Genomic DNA, 24,840 nt, shown 5'->3' with positions numbered 1-24,840 from the left:
ACATGTACACCCACGGCTGATTCATGTCAATGTATGGCAAAACCACTACAATGTTATAAAGTAATTAGCCTCCAATTAAAAAACATAAATAAAAAAAAACAATGTCTGACTGTCTACCCTCACCCCTTATGAGATGCTTGCCAACTGAAATTACACGTAAACCTGACATTCTGTTAAAATTATCCGCCCCTCCAGAAAGGACAGAAGGGAAATGGAAGAAAAGAACGCAGGCACAGGGTGGCAAAAATTGGCCCTGGGGCACAGAGAGCTGGGAAGAAGTCTTTTGGAAGCAGATCCCTGATGTTGCATATTAGCATTTCAGAGCATTGCCTGTGAATCTCAGAGCTGATTTATGTATGTTCTTTTCCTGCAGGAATTGTTGAAATCCAGACTCTGTCATCCTTATTTATTCTTCTAAAAACCACATTTGGTTTAAAGATTCTGTTCTCTGTAGATGGGGAAAGAATTTATATTCAGCTAACTAGTGCGTGGAAAAGAAGAACATTAGGTCTGTGTGGCACATTTAACGGGAACATAAGGGATGATTTTCTGTAAGTATGATCTCTGAACATGATGTGATGACTAGTAACTTAGAGGATATAAATTCTTACATTAAAAATGTTTACTTAACTAATAACAGCTTAGTCATCACTGTTCCAAGAGCTTGACATGGATTATCATATTTATTTATTTATTTTTTTTTTTTTTGAAATTTTATTTTATTTTTAAACTTTACATAACTGTATTAGATTTGCCAAATATCAAAATGAATCCGCCACAGGTTTACATGTGTTCCCCATCATATTTAAATATTGTAGCAATCCCCTGATTAGTCACACTGTTTTATAGATAAAGAAGCTAACTGAAACACCAAAGTGACAAATAAATAGCTCAAAATCACTTAGCTCAAATCAGTGGAGCTGACTCTGAATTTAGTTACCAAGACTCAGAGCCTGAGGGCTACCCATGGAATAACTTCCCACTATTCTCTCTCTGTCACCTGTCAAGCTTAACAGTATTTTATTTTTCAAAAACTGCTGCCTTAAAAAAAGCCTTAGTATCATTTGGAATGAATGACAGTAAATTATACTTTAATAATATTGATATCACTTGGTATGAGTGATATCTCTAAAGCAACATTGTGGCATCTCAGTTAACTGGATTTTGTCATAGTTGGTGTTTTATTAGGGAAAAAAAGCAATAAAATACATTTATATCCCTTGTATTGACAAAGCACTTTCACCTACATGTAGAAAAGCCCAGAGTATAGCTTAATATAAATGCTTTGCACACCTGTTATTGTGCTAAGCACTGTGGGAAAATTAGGGTAGTAACATGTGGTCCCCATTCTCAAGGAGCTGATGTTGCAGACTGGAGGGGACAGCTTTCTTTAAGAAGTAATTTATTCAGAACTTCCCTGGTGGTCCAGTGGTTAAGACTTTGCTTTCCAGTGCAGGGGGTGTGGGTTTGATCCTAAAACTGGGAGCTAATATGTCACATCCTCATGGCCAAAAAAAACCCAAAACATAAACCAGAAGCAATATCGTAACAAATACAACAAAGACTTTAAAAAGGTCCAGGTAAAAAGAGTCTTTAAAAAAGAAACAGTTTGTTCTAGGTAAGGTATTAATCATGCATGTATGCACGCACACACATACAAACACATAAATCCTGAGGTAATTCCAAAAAGTTGTGTTGACCTGAGTGGCCGTGGCTAGTAGCACAGCAGAATTTTAAGTAGGCGAGTGTGGATTGGGCAGGCAGGGAACATTTCCTGAAGGAGCCATTTTCCAAATGCCATTTTTAAAAAAGCACTTCTGCATATTTTTCCTGCTTTGGGTTCTTTTCCCTTCCTAATCTTCCTCCTTAACTCCTATTTATCTTTCAAACCAATACAGTCATTATTTGCTTCAAAAAGTGAGTTTATATCCCATCAAAGTTAATTTTGACTCTATTATCTATGAACATCAGTCATTGATTTGTCTGATTTCCACTTGAAACTGCAAGAGCTTTGAGAATAAAGACCACATCCTTAATAAATCTCTTTATTCTTAACTAGCATAGAACCTTGTATGCCCTAGACAGTTGAGCTGAATAGAGATAGGACCTTTGATACAGTACCAAGAAGGAAAATTGCATCAGCAAAGAGAAAGGGCTTTAAATTTTTTTTAATTTCAAAAGAGAGCTTCTTTTATCTTTTCTCATGTGTAATTTATTTGCTTTTAGGTCATTTAGGTTTTTGTTTCATTTATAGGTAGGTCAGAATATTGATATCTTTATCACATTTGTGAAACAGAAATATATTAAGTGACTTGGTTAAGATGTACAGGAGTGGCATTAAGCTTTCTTTCTCTTCCTGTTTGTCAGAATGGGTTAGTAGTCAATGTTTAACAGATGGTAGATATGTCTGCCTCTTTCTAAGGCACCATGTATAAACATTCAGGCCTGATAACAGTGATGGATAATATTTCAGAGATAATTTTCAAACATTGTTTAGCTTTCCAGCATACGCAGTTAAAATTCCTTGCATCACAAAAGTTAATGTGAATCTGCAAACATAATGGAATGTGAAATATTAATTGCTTGAAAGTTTATTTTGTATGGCTTGTTTTAGTAAGTTAACCATGGTGAACTGAAAGGCTATTTTGTAAAACGAAATGCCGTAAATAAATAGGTCTACATTTTAGCTCCTATTTTTTGATATTTATTACTTTAAGTGAATTAAGTGAAATAAAAGAGCCAAGCTCTGAGTCAGTTCGTCCTGGGAACCCTGAGTACACCATCACCTTGACCAGTTATCTTATTGTGCTTTGTAGGGTAGACAGGGATGGAGAGGCAAAGAAGGAGAAGACCTAGTTCAGGTTATGCAATTTCTGTGAGTTTGTGTTCTCGTTGGGAGCAAAATAAGATTTTGGATTGGGTGTTTGTTATAATTCTATATAGTTTAGAATAGTTTTATTTTGAGGGAGGAAAAAGAAGGAAAGTGAAGTCGCTCAGTTGTGTCTGACTCTGCGACCCCTTGGACTGTAGCCTATGAGGCTCCTCCATCCATGGAATTTTCCAGGCAAGAGTACTGGAGTGGGTTGCCACTTCCTTCTCCAGAGGATCTTCCCCACCCAGGGATCCAACCCGGGTCTCCTGCATTGCAAGCAGATGCTTTTACTATCTGAGCCACGAGGGAAGCTAAAAAGAAGGAAAGAATGGATATAAGGAATAAGGATTGTGGAGTGACTTGTGTGGCTCCCTTTTCTTCTCCTGTCTCAGTCACTGTGGTGAGAAGCTCTGTATAGCTTTGTAATAGTGATTGAAATAAATGCTAAGCCAAGTAGTTATGCTTACTAAGACACGAAAAGGGCCAAGATAAATGCTGCTCTACTGTTTGGCCATGCTGTAGCAATTAATGCAGTTATGGCTTGCGTTAGTAAAGTTTTGCTTGGCCAGATCTTCCTACAGGAAACCTAGTCCAACCTGATTCTCTAAGTGGTTCTGATGGTATTTGACCCAGTTCCAGTAGGGATTGTCTCTCAGTATCTAGCGTCTGAAGAGTTAATAAATCTTGACCACTGGAGGGAGCGTTTTAATGTCAGACTCTTAAACACCATTGTGGCTTATAAGCCTGAAGGGTAGATATTTCTATTCCATTTTGGTTTGTTGAGTAAACTTGGATGAAGAGTGCCACTTATACCATTTCTCTTCAATTTTCATTTTGTTTGTTTGCCCAACTTCATAATGGAACCTCAGCATTTCAGGCCTCATAATGAAAATTGAAGTATCCCAGAAGTATAGACTATGTATTGTTTAGGACATTTGTCTTTACCTTGAAAAGAATCATGTGAGCTCCCTACCTCTACCTCCCTAAACACATTGATGTTTTGGTTGTTTGCATTTTCATTAAGTTGGTGTGAATTACATTTGAATCTCCACTCTTTGACACTGAGTGTTACCAGCTGAGTGAACGTTAATATTTTCTCTAAGCTTCTGCTTTTCCTTCTCTCTAAAGTGGGGATAAAGGTATTTTCTTCACAAGGCTTATTGAAGTGATTATTAAATAAAATCATATATGTCCAAGATTTGACATGGTATAAAGTCTTAAAAACAGGAAGCTAAAACCATGTATATTTTAAAATGTAATAAAACATTTCAAACTCTAAGATATTCTTGTAGATTAAAAAAGTAGTATTCTTTTTTCAATATCTGAAGACTCTGAAGGAAGGAAATAAATGGGAGCGACTAAGAGAATATTTGCTTTCTAGTTCTCCATCAGGCATGATAGAAGTTACCCCACAACTTCATGCAAATGCATGGAGAGTTTCTTCAACTTGTTTTGCACCTGTTCATGTTCCTATGGTGGACCCCTGCAACGTTAATCAACAAAACAGTAAGTCTTTCTGCATGTAAACCTAGGAAAAAGTTCTCTTTATTACTGTAATTTTGTAAAATTAGTGATTTTAAATTCTCATTTTCTTACGATAAATCAATGCCATTCCTTATGTATTTTTGTTTAATACATATGCGTCTTTATGCAATCTAGGTTACTTTAAAAAAGAACTCCAGAAGATAACTATTTCATTTATTATTCTGCATTCATAAATTTCCTTGTTTTAGGTGCTCAGAAATCCCTCAGTCGTCCTCAAATGTGACCTAGCGTTTTGTATATTTCAGATTCTTTAAATGCTAAAGAAAGATCTCTGGAGTATTATAATGCTCGTATAATCTTGGGATGTTCAGTTTTGGTTCCGCAGCATGACAGTGCATGTGAATTCCTGTTTATTACCGTCACATGATGAGTTCCTACTCACAGAACATATTACCGCTCCATAAGCAGGAGGCCAGTGATCCGGAAAGGCTTTGTGCCTTCAGGTGTGCAAGGATGTGAGATGCTCACACTCCAGAGTTTCCATTTACAGCGATAGTGCAACTCACATGCCAATAATTTGGGGCTGGGCTTTTTTTTTTTACTAAAGCCACAGCAGACCGTGGGAAAGGCTGGTTTACTATTCAATAAAACAAGGCACTTTTTTTGGTAAAATCACTTTGTGAAAAAAGTTGATGTGCATGCTTAAATAGACATTTTTATAATTTAATATTGTTCCTTTAATTATTTTGGCTAGCTTACTGTTATTTTGTGGTGGTTTTTCAGAGGGATTCTGTTTATTGTTCTGTGGTCCTTATTATTAACTTGTGGTTTTAGTGTCCTGGAAAGAACACAAGATAATCTTGATTTTGTGTGTGTTGGGGGCGGGGGTGGGGGGTGCTCAGTCATGTCTGACTCTTGGCAATCCCATGGACTGTAGCCTGCAGAGCTCCTCAGTCCATGGAATTTTTCCAGGCAAGAATACTGGAGTGGTTTTCCATTTCCTACTCCAGGCATCTTCTTTTACTACTGGCTTTTTATCTAGGTCAACTTCTAAACTTAAAGAAGTTTGTTAACATCTTGGGTCATTTTTCCTATCTACAGTAAGAGGAATAGACTAGAGTCTTTTGCTTTCTATGATTTAATGCTTTTAACCTCATTTCCATTTAACAACACTTTCCTTCCCATTCTCTCCTCAACTTTTTACTAATAGATCTAGTCCTTCTCATTTCATTTTTCTTGCTCAGTTTGTTTCTAAATTTTTCAGTTCCTTCCTTGATAATTCAATAAATATATTTTTAATGTTCTTATTAGTATGTACCTTTTATTAATTTATTTATTAAGCCTATCTTTTATTCCATTACTCTGTTGCATTGCATTGATTATTTTCAAATACTAAACTAAACTTTCATTCATAGGATAAACCTTATTTGGTGATGATGGATTAGCATCATCATTAGCATTTTTATGTATTACTAGATTGCTGTTATTTTGTTGAAGATATTTTACTTATATTATGAAGGATATTTGTTTATATTTTTCTTTCAGTGTCTGTGAGATTTGTGGTATCAGGGTTATGCTAGTCTAAAATTAAGTGGCCAGCATGTTTGATTGAAATTTTGATTGAGTTTACCAATGAAGCTATCTAGACTTTGATTGAATGTTTGATTGAATTTACCAAGGAAGCTATCTAGATTTCAAGTTTTCTTCATTAAATTATTTTTGATCTCTTGAAAAAAAAACCAGCATGTAAAACTTGGAGTAGAGTCCAGTTGATGAATTCAGTTTTTCTCTGGTTGTTTCTTTAATGACTTCCTTTATTACCTGTTATTTTTTTACATATATATATTTATCACTTTTGTCCCCATATCATATATCTTCTATGACTTATATGTTTTAGATATTCTTTTTCTTCATGTTTGCCTTGAACTATTTTTTTTTAAATTTCAAATAGGTAAATTCAAAAACATCCCAAGAAAGTAAAGTAAATAGACAAAAGTCAATTCTAATGTGTATTCTGAAGGATATTTTTAAACAAAGATTTTCTGAGTCACCCTTTCACTTAATGTCAGTAGAAATATTTTTTGATCTACAAATCCTTAGAGCATATGATACAAGTCTTTGCTTGGAGATCCTGGTAATTGGAAGTGTGCATGCCAATAGTACACTGTTACATAGTCTAAATCATTTGTTTTCACGTATTATGTGCTTAACAATACAAAAATATAATACTCAGGTAACTACTCATAATTAGCATGTGTTTCCAATAATATTTTTAAAATACTTCACAAAATAAGTTCAGCATAATTCCTTAATAGTGAAAAAAATTCTAAAACTCTAGCAGCTCATCTTGTCTCTCAAAGACAATGACAACTCCAAGACTGATTAATTTTTCTTCCCTGAGGAAATCAATGCAAATGAGGTCCATTACACCAAGAAATCACCCTAGGCTTTTTTCAGAAAGATGAAATCTAGATTGTTTTGTCAAACTTGGTTGCTCCCGCTGAGAATTATATCTGATCAGTCTTTCTCAAGGGAAAAAGTCAACAAATTCAAGATCTGATTACACATATCCCCTCAAATGACTTGGTAGTGGTACCTCAGAACCTTTAGCATATGCTCCATTATCAATTTCTATTAATTATTCATTTATTCACAGATTCATTTATCAAACAGTATTGAGCTCCTAATATTTACCAGACATTGAGCACTGTGCCTGTATGGATATTGCATTCAATGATTATGTGGCATCCACCTCATTACCATTTACCTCAGAGACTCCACTGGGGTGAAACGATTCCCAGTCCTTCCTGGATAATGTATCCTGGGGAGTTGCTGTAACATCCATAACCTAACACTACTTTTATCGTGTATGGTTGTCTGGAGATAAACCTTCTAATACTCATCAATTATTTATAGCAAAATTGGGGTGATTTCCCAAGATGATCTGCAGGCAATGGGGTAACAGGCCACTTCTATCAGTGAACCCTTCTGATACTCAAGTTATTCAGGTATGACACAATATCTTTTTTTGCTAAAAGAATATTAAATATGGAGTAAGTGCTGTTACCAATATTACTGAAAATACCCCTGCCCCCCCCCCCCAAAGAAGTATAAGCTGAAGATACTCTTATTGAATGCGCAGTACAGTGTATTTCTAGGAAAGCAAGGTGCCTTGGCTAGTGCTGGAATTTGATACTTAGGGGTATTTGATACTAGCTAGACTAGTAAATGAAGTGCTAACGGGGTTCTTCTTTGTTAGTTGGATATGCAGCACACTGTGATGTCATCCATCAGGAGCTCTTTGCTCCTTGCCACATCTACATTAGCCCTGGGCTATACTATCAGCTGTGCCGCCACGACGCCTGCAAGTGTGGAAGCGCCTGCCTGTGCAACGCGCTTGCCCACTATGCCTACCTCTGTGGCCAGCGTGGCATTCCCATCGACTTCAGAGCTCAGGTTTCATTCTGTGGTGAGTATGATGGCAGTGGCCCTGATGAAGATGATCAAATAGCACTTCAGAGATTTTTGCATTTGTAATGACTGCTATTTTTTTAAGTAAATAGTCAACATTTGCTTAAGTTATTTGAAATACTAATATAATGTGTCAACATGAAAAAAATGGGGGTTACTTTATTTCTTAAAATTGGTGCTCTGTTACATAAGACAATACCTTTTGACTCTTTTTACCATAAGCAAAATTAGAGTGTAGCTATCCTGGCTTCTCCTGTATTATGAGCAGATTTCTTCTCATCTAGAAGTTGGCAAATTAAACCCCTGGGCTTCCTGTATTTTGTAAATAAATTTTATTGCCCATATGTTTGCATATTTAGCTACAAGGGTAGAGCTGGGTAGTTGTAACAGAGACTGTATGGCCTGAGAAATTGAAACTATTCACCATTTCAGTTCATTATGGCCTGAAAAATTGAAACTATTCACCATTCAGTTCAGTTCAGTTGCTCAGTTGTATCCGACTCTTTGTGACCCCATGGACTGTAGTACGCCAGGCCTCCCTGTCCATCATCAACTCTCAGAGCTTGCTCAAACTCATGTCCATTGATTTGGTGATGCCATCCAACCATCTCATTCTCTGTCGTCCCCTTCTCCTCCTGCCTTCAATCTTTCCCAGCATCAGGGTCTTTTCAAATGAGTCAGTTCTTGGTATCAGGTGGCCAAAGTATTGGAGTTTCAGCTTATCCTCAGACCTTCTAATGAATATTCAGGACTGATTTCCTTTCAGATTGACTGATTTGATCTCCTGGCAGTCCAAGGGACTCTCAAGAGTCTTCTCCAACACCACAGTTCAAAAGCATCAATTCTTCGGTGCTCAGCTTTCTTTATAGTCCAGCTTTCACATCCATATATGACTACTGGAAAAACCATAGCTTTGACTAGATGGACCTTTGTTGACAAAGTAATGTCTCTGCTTTTTAATATGCTGTCTAGGTTTGTCATAGCTTTTCTTCCAAGGAACAAGTGTCTTTTAAGTTCATGCCTGCAGTCACCATTTGCAGTGATTTTGGAGCCCCCCAAAATAAAGTCTGTCACTGTTTCCATTGTTTCCCCATCTATATGCCATGAAGTGATGGGACCTGATGTCATTATCTTCATTTTTTGAATGTTGAGTTTTAAGCCAACTTTTTCATCTTCTCTTTCACCTTCATCAAGAGGCTCTTTTGTTCTTCTTCACTTGCTGCCATATGGTGGTGTAACCTGCATATCTGAGGTTATTGATATTTCTCCTAGCAATCTTGATTCCAGCTTGTGCTTCATCCAGCCCAGCATTTCAAATGATGCACTCTATATAGAAGTTAAATAAGCAGGGTGACAATATACAATCTTGACGTACTCCTTTCCCTATTTAGAACCAGTCTGTTGTTCCATGTCCGGTTCTAACTGTTGCTTCTTGACCTGCATACAGGTTTCTCAGGAGGCAGGTCAGGTGGTCTCGTATTCCCATCTCTTGAAGAATTTTCCACAGTTTGTTTTGATCCACACAGTCAAAGGCTTTGGTGTAGTCAATAAAGCAGAAGTAGATGTTTTTCCGGAACTCTCTTGCTTTTTCCATGATCCAGTGGATGTTGGCAATTTGATCTCTGGTTCCTCTGCCTTTTCTAAAACCAGCTTGAACATCTGGAAGTTCACGGTTCACATATTGTTGAAGCCTGGCTTGGAGGATTTTGAGCATTACTTTGCTAGCTTGTGAAATGAGTACAATTGTGTGGTAGTTTGAACATTCTTTGGCATTGCCTTTCTTTGGGATGGAATGAAAACTGACCTTTTCCAGTCCTGTGGCCAATGCTGAGTTTTCCAGATTTGCTGGCATATTGAGTGCAGCACTTTCACAGCATCATCTTTTAGGATTTGAAGTAGCTCAACTGGAATTCCGTCACCTCCGCTAGTTTTGTTCATAGTGATGCTTCCTAAGGCCCACTTGACTTTGCACTCCAGGATGTCTGCTCTAGGTGAGTAATAACACCATCATGGTTATCTTGGTCATGAAGATATTTTTTGTATAGTTTCTGTGTGTTCTTGCCACCTCTTCTTAATATCTTCTGCTTCTGTTAGGTCCATACCATTTCTGTCCTTAATTGTGCCCATCTTTATATGAATTGTTTCCTTGGTATCTCTAATTTTCTTGAAGAGTTCTCTAATCTTTCCCATTCTATTGTTCCTCTATTTCTTTGCATTGATCACTGAGGAAGGCTTTCTTATCTTCCTTGCTATTCTCTGGAACCATTAGCTTATTCCAAAAAAAGTTTGCTGACTTCTGCTGTAGTCCATCTTTTCAGCTGAGTTAGATGATTTTTTTGGAGGCATCAGTTAAGAGCCTATCAGTTCCTTGCCTTGAGAAGGACCAACTTTCATTTTCCATTTCCTTAAGAGTTAAATATAAGGTCGAAAATCACTGTGACCCACCCTCGCTTTCTCTACTTCAAGTTTTGGATTTTTTTTCTCTCTTTACCACTGTCATCCAAAGAAGTTATCTTCCACTCCCCCCAACCCCGGCTTTTTTTTTTTTTCCTCACAAGAGCAGTTGTACGATTAACATTATTTCAGTTGTTTTACCCAGCATTTCTGAGGTGTCTGTGCAAGTGTGTTTTTAGAATATTTTAGTTTGCCTACTTTAATCAATTCAGTTTTTTTCTAAAAAGAAATTGGAAGGATTTAGCCAAAGATATAGACATGATTTAATAGGCAAAAAACAGGATCTGTGAGCATAGATCAATAAAATCAAGTTTTGTGTTACTTGTAGATGACAAAGCTTACTTAGGATTAAATAATGTCATAAAGAAGATGATGCCAACATAGCAGTAAACAAGTTTAAAATGTGAGGACAGTAGGTTTATTTAGACGGATAAAATACTTTAAATATATCAAGAAAATTATAGCACAGGCTGTAAAAGAATGATATGATATGTCACACTTAAATATAGTTCACATAGAAATTTTATTCTTCTCTGGTTAAACTTCTATTGAGACAAAGAGTTGCTTGCTTATTTATTTATGTTAGAGCAGTCGGTAGTGTTCTCGGTTTACTGGTGTGGCAGACCTTCTGCTTTCGTGATCTGTGTCTATCATGGACTCGTCTCCCACCACAGCTTGCTGGGGCCTGTGCGCTCTTTCTCAGTTGCTGCTTCTCCGTCCTCAGGGCTGGTGTGTCAGAAAGGCATGATGTACCATCACTGCGCTTCCTTCTGCCGCCGCTCCTGCGTCTCCCTCTCCGCCCCAGAGCAGTGCCACGATGACTGTGCGGAAGGCTGCAACTGTCCTGAAGGCAAATACTATGAAGACACGCTGAGCTTTTGTGTGCCCATGTACGTCCCAGAAATGGGTTGACAGCATCCAGTTTTTAACCTCTTATCTCCCTTACAGGATAAAGGGGCTGTCGTCCCTGTTTCTTTTCTCCCCGTCTTTTAAAAAAAAAATCTAATCGACTAAGAACCATAAATTTTTTCCACTATTAAATGTTACTTTTTCCATAAAATAAGTGGGCATATATGCAAGGATCTGCTTGTGAGTTGTTTCTTTAATATTTCTTAATACCCTTACTCTTATGTATTTATTTGTTAACCCTGTATGTGCTCACAAATCGCTGCAGAAAGAGCTAAGGAATCTGATGAGTAACCCCGAAGTTCATTCCCATGTGCTTTTGCCGTATCAATAATCATAGCAAGGTTTATGTTTCTTTGTCATGTGGCAAATTGTAGTAGCAGGATTGTAATGTCTCTCAGCATTCAGAGATTTCTCAAATCTCACATGACATAAAGACTTTGTTGTCTACATAGAGTTACATGATAGATTGGTTGTATTTCTCTGAAGTGCCTCCAGGGACATTTTTGTGACAGAGACAACATAGTCTGTACTGTGACGAAAACAATACAGAGTATGAGTTGTGGGAAACAAAATCTAAAGCTGCACAAGATTTCACATTTGTTTTACAGAATTGCATGCAATTTTGTGCAGTAATGTCATTGCTAGACTGTGCCTTAAAAGAACCAATACAGCATGTGGTCTGCTTGAATTTCAGTGTTTTTTTTTTTTTTCTTAAATATATCCTGTTTTGTTAACTTAACCTTTTTTTCCCCCCTTACAGATTTCACTGCCGGTGTCATTACAGAGGCAGTATTTACCAACCTGGAGAGCTCATCCCAACACCCTCAGGCTTATGGTAGATTTCAGTAACGGTGATTGTTCTTGACAAATAACTTGGAGTGATGTAAATTCTTAACCAAATCCATAAATTGAAATATGACATCCGTAATTTGAAAAATACAGATAACCTTAATATATAAACTTTTAAACCATATGTGTGACATTTATATATATTTAACCCAAATATATACATATATACATATGTTCATTAAACCACACACTCACATATATATATATATATATATATATTTCATTTCAACATGGAATGCCTAAGTCTTGTGCTCATAACTGCAGAAAAGAGCTATGAGTTAAAGTGTCAAACAGTGAAATGGAATGCCTCTGATCAGTTCTCAATAGTTAAGGGTGAGATGGCTCTTACCTTAGTTCTCAAATAATAGTTAAGGGTGAGATGAATGGTCAGATGCTGTAGGTAACTGAGGCATTTTAGTTTTGTGGCTTATCCAGTGGCTCAGAAAATGCAATTTCAAATTGGAATTCACCATGTCACCCTCTGGAGTCAGAGTGCTGCCTCCCAAAGGACAGCCATTCTAGTGAGAAAATGCTTATTCATAAGAAAACACTCCTTCAAGTTGTAACCTGTTAAAAATGCAGACATGTCCATGCAGCAGTCTTCATAGATCTATATCCAACTCCTAACCTCCTTTTAGTTGCATCATAGAACCCACAGATAAGAACAGACGTAAGAGGGTAGTAACAATAAGCATTGCAATAATCATATCTGCCCTTTCCTGTACACTTTCTGTAGTCCTGGTATCATTCTAGGAGTTTTACATCTATTAAAACACCCATCACTCTAACCCTAAGAGGCAGGTACAGTTGCTGCAGCCCCCGTGTACAGGTGAGGAAATGAGGCACAGACAGTTAAGCACCTTGGTAACAAAGCCAGGGTTCATTCCTGGACAGCCTGGCTCTGCAGTGCTTGCTCTGTTGTCTGTTTTGCTTTGCAGCTTATTTTGTATACTGGCAGAATACTGTTTATGCACAATTTGTATTTACTGCTATGTGCATCTCCCTTCCTTTCCCTCAGTCGAGATGCAAAGGCAACCAGCTCTTGGCTCTGTCTACAGTAGGTTGTGCTATTAGCCAGAGTTTCCCAAGCCACAAATCTGGGAGCCGTCTTTGACTCTCTCTTCCTCTTCAACACCCCTACCCAGAACACTGCCAATGACTTTAGATTTTATTTTCTCCATGCAGTTGGAATCCATTTCCTCCTTTCTGTCACCACTGTCTTAGCAATGCCTCTCAGCATCTCTTCCCTGGACGTTTCTACTTGATCTTCTTGTCTTTAGTTTTGTCTCCTTCCATCCTACCAAGATGCTATATTGTTCTTAAACTTAACATAATTGAATTTAAGTAAACTTGACAAAAACAAAGGAACCTTCCCACCTCAGTGAGAAAAAAAAATTCCATTTGTCCCATGATCTCATTTGCCATTCCTCTTAAAAAGCCCGTGTCCCAGAATCTGGTTCTGTGACCTGAGATCCTGGTTCTGTGACCTGAGATCCCTGTGTCTCGGTTCCTCTCTGCCGTTCGCAGTGTGAGTCATATTTCTGAGGGTCATCCTAGTGTTAGACGAGGAAGAAGCATATTTTTTGTATGACATGGCCCTTCTCTGTTAGTCAGCTTCTTCATCTGGACTCAAATATAGAAAACATGATCTATTCCAGAGCTCGAGGCAAAACTGTTTATGTTGGGCTTATTGAGAATTGGTGTAAAAATCTTTCCTTATCATGATAGCTCCTTAAGTGATTTTCACAATTCATATTGCCTGAATTTGGTTTTTGCCTTATGCCCTGACTTTGGAACTCAGGTTTTAAGATATGACTCCACTGTCTCTTCCACGCTGCTGCCAGAATGACTTTCCTAGAATTCAAACCAACAATATAACATCTCTGTTTAAGGTCTTTAGTGACTCACTTCAGGGATAAAGTCTTAGTGTCCTAATAGAAGCTGGTCTTTGACACTTTGCTGAAGGCCTCTCCGGTTACATTGCATAGAAAGCTATTCCACCCCTACATGACTTTTTACTACATCTTCACTCAGTGTGACAACATTCCCACTGTATCTATATTGTAACCTCCATCCTGTCTTCAAAATTTTGCAGACTTTATCTTCTTTGACTGCCCTAATGTCAATTGCTAACAGATTTCGAAACATTGATGCGAGCTTTACTTGTGTTAATATATCTTAAACATTTGTATGTTTCATGTCGCACTGGCTCAGTTATTTATTTGTATGTCTTTCTCTCCTACTGGAACGTAGTAGGCGCTTGGGTAAAGACTAAGAATTTTGGTCTTTGAATTCTCCATGCTAATCACAGTGCCTCACACAGATACCAGTGTTTGATAAAAATGTGTTGAACTGAAATAGCTCTCTTCAAATCAGTTCTAAACCAATAACTTATTTACAAAAAGTTCTGGGAAAAAAATCTTTTTTGTCAATTCTTGCATGTTATATTGTTTTTTAAACAGAAAAGTCTTGAGGTTTGTTTCATGAATTAACTATCTGTTTACTTCTACTAGCCAGTGTTCAAATGGGACTGTGAAATGTGATGAATTAGCAACGCCCTCTACTGGTAAGATCTAGATAGATGTTTTTCTTAGGAGGCTCTAGTACTGTCCCTACTCTTAGGGCAGAAGTTATGAATTCATCACAGCCCTCCTTGCAAATGCACATGGAAGAATAGCCTTAGGAATGCTTTTCTACATGGTGCTCTGGTGCCTCCTAACTTTTTCACCTCCAGAATTGTAATATTTGTTGGACAGTGTGGGGTGAACATGTAAGGCTGCTTAGGGCAGAGCTGATCAACCAGGGAGGCTGCCTGATGCTCCCTATCCCAGCACCACCTCAGGTCTGCCAAACGCTTTCGGGATATGTATCCAGGCACCTGTTGGAAGTCACTTGTGCAACAGCAGTTGGGAAACCCTACTCCAGATCAGCAATTCTTAGATTCCGAATGTACACACAAAAAACCTAGGGATCTTGTTAAAATATTGATTCTGATTCATTAGGTCAGGGTGATGCCTGCAACATTTCTGTTGATGCCAAAGTGATGCTAATGGTATGGGGTTCAGGGCTACATTTTAAGTAGCAAAGCTTTAGGACTAGCCATCAATTAACAATGATATGTAAAATGACATTGACTGCCATCTCTTTTGGAAATATGATTGCATATCATTCCTGAAGATCATATATATTAGGAGACCCTTTATATAATTTATTTTTCACCACACAGAAAGCCTCAAATGTATGGTCACTGTGGAGAAATTCTAGGCAAATACTAAACAAAGCTACCTTCTGTTGATTTTAATGGGTAGCAAGAGTGTAGGCTGATAAAACCAATTGTGAGCTATTGCTTTGTTATTTATTTGCACATTTATAAATTTTCTAAATTAGCTTTGAATTAATTATATGCCCTTGATTCAGTGTATTAGGATTCAGGCTGTCTAGGGCTTATTTACAGGGTATGTTCATGGACTGCACACGTATCTGGAAGCTGCTGGGCCCTCCCCGCCTTGATTCATTTGCATCGGGTGGCTCAGAATTGAGGAAAAGGAAACCCAAGTGGCCAGGCTTCTCACAGAGGAATCCCCAAGTTTCCTTTTGGCCCCACATAAGAAATGGTAATCCCTCTGAACCCAAAAGCTTTCTGGAGCAATATGTAGCCCCTGTAATTATGCCCATTTTCTGCACTTCCACATTATAGTGAAAGGAGTTAGTCACTCAGTCATGTCTGACTTCTAGTGGCCCCATGGACTATAGCCTGCCAGGCTCCTCTCTCCATGGAATTCTCCAGGCAAGAATACTGGATAGAGTACAAGGGGGTAGCCATGCCCCCTCCAGGGGATCTTGAGACCCAGGGACCCCAGATTTGATCCCGGGCTCCCTGGGTCTCCTGCATTGCAGGCAGATCCTTTACCGTCTGAGCCACCAGGAAGGAGTAACATAAATAGTGACTCAGGGATGAAGCAAGACCTAAAAGTATCACATGTTTGTTGTAAACACATAGCTTTGTAAAAGTTTAAACATATGGTACTGTCAGTCTTCAAAAAATGATAATATATGTTTAGATTAATCACAGTACCCTGTTTCTTGATTTCAGGAAGGTATATACTAGTTGTTTAGTTGTTTTCTTATGGAAGGCAGCTAAAGTTTTCAAACTCAATATAGATTTTGGAAATTTAGGTGATTAAAGGAAATCTGGCTAGAGAATGGTTTAAGCTCATGAACCAAACATCACAGAGTAAAATCAGTTATTACTGGGGTCATCAGTAATTACTGGTAAAATATACTGTGTTCTATAGTTAATTGAGTTTTAATGACAAACACATGTAAATATGATTGTGTGTATGGAGCAAATACAAAGTTAAACATATTTTGTCTGTGCCTTGTTCCTGAAGTTCACATCTGCCCTGAGGGAAAACAGTATTTCGACTGTAGGTTTCCTGACCCTCAATTACCAGCCGGTGGTATAAACTGTGAAACTACATGTGCAAATTTGGCTATGAACTTCACTTGCGCCCCATCGTCACCCTGCATAAGTGGCTGTGTTTGTGCTCCAGGGTAAGGACATTATTTTCCTTGATAACACAGAATGTTTAGGATTTGATAGAAAACACAAGAGCACTTAGAACATTCTTTATAGAAATAGCTAAAATTGTGTTCTGATTGATGGTTAGCTCTGAACTGGTAACTAGATTATTGCCATAGGTATTTGTCTGTGCTTATGGGACATATCACTTTCATGCATTGGAGAAGGCAATGGCACCCCACTCCAGTACCCTTGCCTGGAAAATCCCATGGACAGAGAAGCCTGGTAGGCTACAGCCCATGGGGTCGCTAAAAGTCGGACATGACTGAGCGACTTCACTTTCACTTTTCACTTTCCTGTATTGGAGAAGGAAATGGCAACCCACTCGAGTGTTCTTGCCTGGAGAATCCCAGGGACAGGGGAGCCTGGTGGGCTGCCGTCTACGGGGTCGCACAGAGTTGGACATGACTGAAGCGACTTAGCAGCAGCATGGGACATATCACTTTCATACATTGGAGAAGGAAATGGCAAGCCACTCCAGTGTTCTTGCCTGGAGAATCCCAGGGTCGGGGGAGCCTGGTGGGCTGCCATCTCTGGGGTTACACAGAGTCGGACACGACTGAAGTGACTTAGCAGCAATAGCAGCATGGGACATATCACATATGTGTGAGATGCATGCCACATAGAACACATGACTAAATAATGTCACAATATGTTGTGTACATGATATAATTAATGCAGTTAATTATAATTAATTGAGGGGAGCATTCATTTCAGGATGGACTTAGCATTTATCCCCGATCCAACTGTGATTTTGGGAAAATGACAGTGAGCCACTTTGCATTCAAAATACTCGAACTGCATTTCTTTTGTATATTCTTTTTTTTTAATTAATTAATTAATTTATTTTAATTGGAGGCTAATTACTTTACAATATTGTAGTAGTTTTTGCCATACATTGACATGAACAGTCACGGGTGTACATGTGTTCCCCATCCGGAACCCCCATCTCACCTCCCTCCCCATCCCATCCCTCTGGTTTGTCCCAGTGCACCGGCTTTGAGTGCCCTGTTTCATGCATCAAACTTGGCCTGGTGATCTAGTTCACATATGATAATATACATGTTTCAATGCTATTCTCTCAAATCATCCCACCCTTGCCTTTTATCACGGAGTCCAAAAGTCTGTTCTTTATATCTGTATCTCATTTGCTGTCTCACATATAGGGTCATCATTACCATCTTTCTAAATTCCATATATATGCATTAATATACTGTATTGGTGTTTTTCCTTATGACTTACTTCACTCTATATAATAGGCTCTGCTGCTGCTAAATCACTTTAGTCGTGTCTGACTCTGTACGACCCCACAGATGGCAGCCCACCAGGCTCCCCTGTCCCTGGGATTCTCCAGGCAAGAACACTGGAGTGGGTTGCCATGTCCTCCAATGTGTGAAAGTGAAAAGTGAAAGTGAAGTCGCTCAGTCATGTCCAACTCTTAGCGACCCCATGGACTGCAGCTCACCAGGCTCCTCTGTCCATGGATTTTCCAGGCAAGAGTACTAGAGTGGGGTGCCATTGCCTTCTCCTATATAATAGGCTCTAGTTTCATCCAACTCATTAGAACTGATTCAAATGTGTTCTTTTTAATAGCTGAGTAATATTCCATAATGTATAGGTACCACAGCTTTCTTATCCATTCGTTTGCCAATGGACATCTAGGTTGCTTCCATGTCCTGGCTATTAAAACAGTGCTGCGATGAACATTGACATACACATGTCTCTTTCAGTTTTGATTTCCTTGGTGTATGTGCCCAGCAGTGGGATTGCTGGGGCATATGGCAGTTCTATTTCCAGTTTTTTTAAGGAATCTCCACACTGTTCTCCATAGTGGCTGTCCTAGTTTGCATTCCCACCAACAGTGTAAGAAGGTTCCCTTTTCTCCACACCCTCTCCAGCATTTATTGTTTGTGGACTTTTTGATAGCAGCCATTCTGACTGGTGTGAGATGGTACCTCGTTGTGGTTTTGATTTGCATGTCTCTGATAATGAGTGATGTTGATCTTTTTTTGGGTTTGTTAGCTGTATGTCTTCTTTGGAGAAATGTCTGTTTAGTTCTTTGGCTCATTTTTTGATTGGGTCATTTATTTTTCTGGTATTGAGCTGCATGAGCTGCTTGTATATTTTTGAGATTGATTCTATGTCAGTTGCTTCATTTGCTATTATTTTCTCCCATTCTGAAAGCTATCCTTTTCACCTTGCTTATAGTTTCCTTCATTGTGCAAAAGCTTTTAAGTTTAATCAGGTCCCATTTGTTTATTTTTGCTTCTATTTCCATTACTCCGGGAGGTGGGTCATAGAGGATCCTGCTGTGATTTATGTCATAGAGTGTTTTGCCTATGCTTTCCTCTAGGAGTTTTGTAGTTTCTGGTCTTACATTTAGATCTTTAATCCATTTTGAGTTTATTTTTGTGTATGGTGTTAGAAAGTGTTCTAGTTTCATTATTTTACATGCGGTTGACCAGTTTTCCCAGCACCATTTCTTAAGGAGATTGTCTTTTCTCCATTGTGTATTCTTGCCTCCTTTGTCAAAGATGAGGTGTCCATAGGTGCATGGATTTATCTCTGGGCTTTCTGTTTTGTTCCATTGATCTGTATTTCTGTCTTTGTGCCAGTACCATACTGTCTTGATGACTGTAGCTTTGTAATATAGTCTGAAGTCAGGCAGGTTGATTCCTCCAGTTCCATTCTTCTTTCTCAAGATTGCTTTGGCTATTCGAGGTTTTTTGTATGTCCACACAAATTGTGAAATTATTTGTTCTAGTTCTCTGAAAAATACCATGGGAAGCTTGATAGGGATTGCACTGAATCTATAGATTGCTTTGGGTGGTATACTCATTTTCACTATATTGCTTCTTCTGATCCATGAACACGGTATATTTCTCCATCTATTTGTGTCATTTTTGATTTCTTTCATCAGTGTTTTATGGTTTTCTATATATAGGTTTTTTGTTTCTTTAGGTAGATTTATTCCTAAGTATTTTATTCTTTTTGTCGCAGTGGTGAATGGAATTGTTTCCTTAATTTCTTTTTCTGTTTTCTCATTGTTAGTGTACAGGAATGCAAGGGATTTCTGTGTATTAATTTTATATCCTGAATTTACTATATTCATTGATTAGGTCTAGTAATTTTCTGGTGGTGTCTTTAGGGTTTTCTGGCCACCTCATGTGAAGTGTTGACTCATTGGAAAAGACCCTGATGCTGGGGAGGGACTGTGGTCAGGAGGAGAAGGGGACGACAGAGGATGAGATGGCTGGATGGCATCACCGCCTCGATGTACATGAGTCTGGGTGAACTTCAGGAGTTGGTGATGGACAGGGACGCCTGGTGTGCTGCGATTCATGGGGTCACAAAGAGTCCGACACGACTGAATGAATGAACTGAACTGAACTGAACTGATGTAGAGGATAGTATCATCTGCAAACAGTGAGAGTTTTACTTCTTCGTTTCCAATCTGGATTCCTTTTATTTCTTTTTTTTCTCTGATTGCTGTGGCTAAAACTTCTAAAACTATGTTGAATAGTAATGGTGAGAGTGGGCACCCTTGTCTTGTTCCTGACTTTTGGGGAAATGCTTTCAATTTTTCACCATTGAGGATAATGTTTGCTGTTGGTTTGTCATATATGGCTTTTATTATGTTGAGGTCTGTTCCTTCTATTCCTGCTTTCTGGAGGGTTTTTATCACAAATGGATGTTGAATTTTGTAAAAGGCTTTTGCTGCATCTATTGAGATAATCACATCGTTTTTATCTTTCAATTTGTTAATGTGGTGTATCACATTGATTGATTTGTGAATATTGAAGAATCCTTGCATCCCTGGAATAAAACCCACTTGGTCACGATGAGTCAGTTCTTTGCATTAGGTGGCCAAAGTACTGGAGTTTCAGCTTCAACATCAGTCCTTCCAAGGAATATTAAGGACTGATTTCCTTTAGGATGGACTGGTTGGATCTCCTTGCTGTCCAAAGGACTCTCAAGAGTCTTCTCCAACACCGCAGTTCAAAAGCATCAATTCTTCAGTGCTCAGCTTTCTTTATAGTCGAACTCTCACATCCATGCATAACTACTGGAAAAACCATAGCTTTGACTAGACCGACCTTTGTTGGCAAAGTAATGTCTCTGCTTTTTAATACGCTGTCTATGTTTGTCATAGCTTTTCTTCCAAGGAGCGTCTTTTAATTTCATGGCTGCAGTCACCATCTGCAGTAATTTTGGAGCCCCCAAAAAGAAAGTCTGTCACTGTTTCCATTGTTTCCCCATCTGTTTGCCATGAAGTGATGGGACCAGATGCCATGATCTTAGTTTTCTGAATGTTGAGTTTTAAGCCAACTTTTTCATCTCCTCTTTCACTTTCATCAATAGGCTCTTTAGTTCTTCACTTTCTGCCATAAGGGTGGTGTCATCTGCATCTCTGAGGTTATTGATATTTCTCCCAGCAATCTTGATTCCAGTTTGTGCTTCATCCAGCCTGCATTTCTCATGATGTACTCTGTATGTAAGTTAAATAAGCAGGGTGACAATATACAGCCTTGATGTACTCCTTTCCCAATTTGGAACCAGTCTGTTGTTCCATGTCCAGTTCTAACTGTTGCTTCCTGACCTGTATACAGATTTCTCAAGAGGCAGGTCAAGTGGTCTGGTATTCTCATCTCTTGAAGAATTTTCCATAGTTTGTTGTGGTCCACACAGTCAAAGGCTTAGGCATTGTCATTAAAGCAGAAGCAGATATTTTTCTGGAACTCTGTTGTTGTTTCGTTGATCCAATGGATGTTGGCAATTTGATTTCTGGTTCTTCTGCCTTTTCTAAATCCAGCTTGAACATCTTGGGGTTAATGGTTCATGTACTGTTGAAGCCTGGCTTGGAGAATTTTGAGCATTACTTTACTAGCATGTGAGATGAGTGCAATCATGTGGTAGTTTGAACATTCTTTGGCATTGACTTTTTTTGGGATTGGAATAAACAACCTTTTCCAGTCCTGTGGCCACTGCTGAGTTTTCCAAATTTGCTGACATATTGAGTGTAGCATTTTCAAAGCATTGTCTTTTAGGATTTGAAATAGCTCAACTGGAATTCCATCACCTCCACTAGCTTTGTTTGTAGTGATGCTTCCTAAGGTCCACTTGACTTCACATTCCAGGATGTCTTGCTCTAGGTTGGTGATCACACCATCATGATGATCTGGGTCATGATGAACATTTTGTATAGTTCTTCTATGTATTCTGGCCACCTCTTCTTAATCTCTTCTGCTTCTTTTAGGTCCATACCATTTCTGTCCTTTATTGTGCCCGTCTTTGCATGAAATGTTCCCTTTGTATCTCTAATTTTCTTGAAGAGAACTCTAGTCTTTTCCATTCTATTGTTTTCCTCTATTTCTTTGCATTGATCACGGAGGAAGGCTTTCTTATCTCTCCTTGTTATTCGTTGGAACTCTGCATTCAAATGGGTATATCTTTCCCTTTCTCCTTTGCCTTTAACTTCTCTATTCACAGCTATTTGTAAGGACTCCTCAGGCAAACATTTTGCCTTTTCGTATTTCTTTTCTTTGGGATGACATCTAATCTTACCACACTGTGATCAGAAAAGATGCTTGAAATGATTTCAATTTTTTTTTAATTTACCAAGGCTAGAGTTATGGCCCAGTATGTGATCTATCCTGGAGAATGCTCTGTGTGCACTTGAGAAAAAGGTGTAATTCATTGTTTTGGGGTGAAATGTCCTATAGATATCATTTAAGTCTAACTGGTCCATTGTATCATTTAAAGTTTGTGTTTCCTTGGTAATTTTCTATTTGGATGATCTATCCATAGGTGTAAGTGGGGTATTAAAGTCCCCTGCTATTATTGTGTTATTGTTAATTTCCCTTTCACACTTGTTAGCATTTGCCTTACATATTGCGGTGCTCCTATGTTGGGTGCATATATATTTATAATGTTATATCTTCTTGGTTTGATCCTTTGATCATTATTTAGTGTCCTTCTTTGTCTCTTTTCACTGTCTTTACTTTGGAATAATTAAAATTCATTTTCTCTGATGTTTGTATTGCTACTCCTGCTTTCTTTTGGTCTCCATTTGCATGAAATATCTTTTTCCAACCCTTCACTTTCCATCTGTATTTGTCCCTTGTTTTGAGGTGGGTCTCTTGTAGACAGCATATATTGGGGCTGTGTTTTTGTATCCATTCAGCCAGTCTTTGTCTTTTGGTTGGGGCAGTCAACCTATTTACATTTAAGGTAATTTTTGATAAGTGTGATCCCATTGCCATTTACTTTGTTGTTTGGGGTTTGAGTTTATAAACCTTTTCTGTGTTTCATGTCTAGAGAAGATCCTTTAGCATTTGTTGAAGAGCTGATTTGGTGGTGCTGAATTCTCTCAGCTTTTGCTTGTCTGTAAAGCTTTTGATTTCTCCTTCATATTTGATTGAGATCCTTGCTGGGTATAGTAATCTGGGTTGTAGGTTTTTCTCTTTCATCACTTTAAGTATGCCGTGCCATTCCCTTCTGGCCTGAAGACTTTCTATTGAAAGATTAGCTGTTATCCTAATGGGGATCCCCATGTGTGTTATTTGTTGCTTTTCCTTTGCTGCTTTTAATATTTGCTCTTTGTGTTTGCTTTTCATTAATTTGATTAATATGTGTCTTGGGTGTTTTGCCTTGGGTTTATCCTGTTTGGGACTCTCTGGGTTTCTTGGACTTGTGTGGCTATTTCCTTCCCCATTTTAGGGAAGTTGTCAAATATTATCTCCTTAAGTGTTTTCTCATGGCCTTTCTTTTTGTCTTCTTCTTCTGGGACTCCTATGATTCGAATATTGGGGCGTTTAACATTGTCCCAGAGGTCTCTGAGGTTGTCCTTGTTTCTTTTAATTCTTTTTCCTCTCTGCTTCATTTATTTCCAGCATCCTATCTTCCACCTCACTTAGCCTATCTTCTGCCTCGGTTATTCTACTGTTGGTTCTCTCCAGAGTGCTTTTGATCTCAGTTATTGCATTATTCATTATTGATTAACTCTTTTTATTTTTCTAGGTCCTTGTTAAACATTTCTTGCATCTTCTCAATCCTTGTCTCCAGTCTATTTATCTGTAACTCCATTTTGTTTTCAAGGTTTTGGATTATCTTTACTATCATTATTCTGAATTCTTTTTCAGGTAGACTCCCTATCTCCTCCTCTTTTGTTTGGTTTGGTGGGCACTTATCATGTTCCTTTAACTGATGAATATTTCTCTGCCTTTTCATTTTGTTTAGATTGCTGTGTTTGGGGTGGCCTTTCTGTAGGCTGGAAGTTTGTGGTTCCTATTTATTGTCAAGGTTGCTCCCTGTGGGTGGGGTTGGACTAGTGGCTTGTCAAGGTTTCCTGGTTAGGGAAGCTTGCATTGGTGTTAAGGTGGTTGGAGTTGGATCTCTTCTCTCTGGAGTGCAATGAAGTGTCTAGTAGAGAGTTTTGGGGTGTCTGTGGGTTTGGTATGACTTTGGGCAGCCTATAGTTTAATGCTCAGGGCTGTGTTGCTGTGTTTCTAGAGATTAGTGTGGTATGTCTTGCTCTGGAACTTGTTGGTTCTTGGGTGGAGCTTGGTTTCAGTGTAGGTATGGAGGCTTTTGGATGAGCTCTTGTCAGTTAATGTTCCTTGGAATCAGGAGTTTTCTGGTGTTCTCAGGTTTTGGACTTAAGCCTCCTGCCTCTGGCTTTCAGTCTTATTCTTACGTTAGCCTCAAGACTTCTCCATCCATACAGCACAGATGATAAAACATCTAGGTTAATGGTGAAAAGATTCTCCACAGTGAGGGACACCCAGAGAGGTTTACAGAATTACATGGAGAAGAGAAGAGGGAGGAGGGAGATAGAGGTGACCAGGAGAAGAAGAGGGGGAATCAAAAGGGGGGAGCACAATCTAGCCAGCAATCAATTCCCTATGTGCTCTCCACAATCTGGAACACCCAGAGAAGTTCATGGAGTTACATAGAGAAGAGTGAGGAGGGCTTCCCTGGTGGCACAGAGATTAAAGCATCTGCCTGCAATGTGGGAGACCTGGGTTCGATCCCTGGGTTGGGAAGATCTCCTGGAGAAGGAAATGGCAACCCAACCCAGTATTCTTGCCTGGAAAATCCCATGGACAGAGGAGCCTGGTAGGCTACAGTTGATGGGGTAGCAAAGAGTCGGACACGACTGAGTGACTTCACTTTCAATTTCAGGAGGAGAATAGGGGGAGTCAAAAGGGAAGAGGCC

At 38.7% G+C, this 24,840-nt stretch overlaps 1 protein-coding gene across 1 annotated transcript in view; it reads left to right on the top strand.

The window, feature by feature from the left end:
- OTOGL (otogelin like) overlaps positions 1-24,840 on the top strand; it is a 171,221-nt gene that overhangs the window by 40,620 nt on the left and 105,761 nt on the right. The window contains exons 15-21 of the mRNA XM_055587024.1: positions 374-551; positions 4,254-4,378; positions 7,617-7,826; positions 11,007-11,172; positions 11,952-12,026; positions 14,554-14,606; positions 16,432-16,594. Of these exons, the coding sequence (XP_055442999.1) occupies positions 374-551; positions 4,254-4,378; positions 7,617-7,826; positions 11,007-11,172; positions 11,952-12,026; positions 14,554-14,606; positions 16,432-16,594 (970 nt within the window). The remainder of the gene's footprint in view (positions 1-373; positions 552-4,253; positions 4,379-7,616; positions 7,827-11,006; positions 11,173-11,951; positions 12,027-14,553; positions 14,607-16,431; positions 16,595-24,840) is intronic.

The sequence above is a fragment of the Bubalus kerabau genome, chromosome 1 (genome assembly GCF_029407905.1).
Source record: "Bubalus kerabau isolate K-KA32 ecotype Philippines breed swamp buffalo chromosome 1, PCC_UOA_SB_1v2, whole genome shotgun sequence".
Lineage (NCBI taxonomy): Eukaryota > Metazoa > Chordata > Mammalia > Artiodactyla > Bovidae > Bubalus > Bubalus kerabau.
This window is presented reverse-complemented; position numbering and strand designations above follow the sequence as displayed.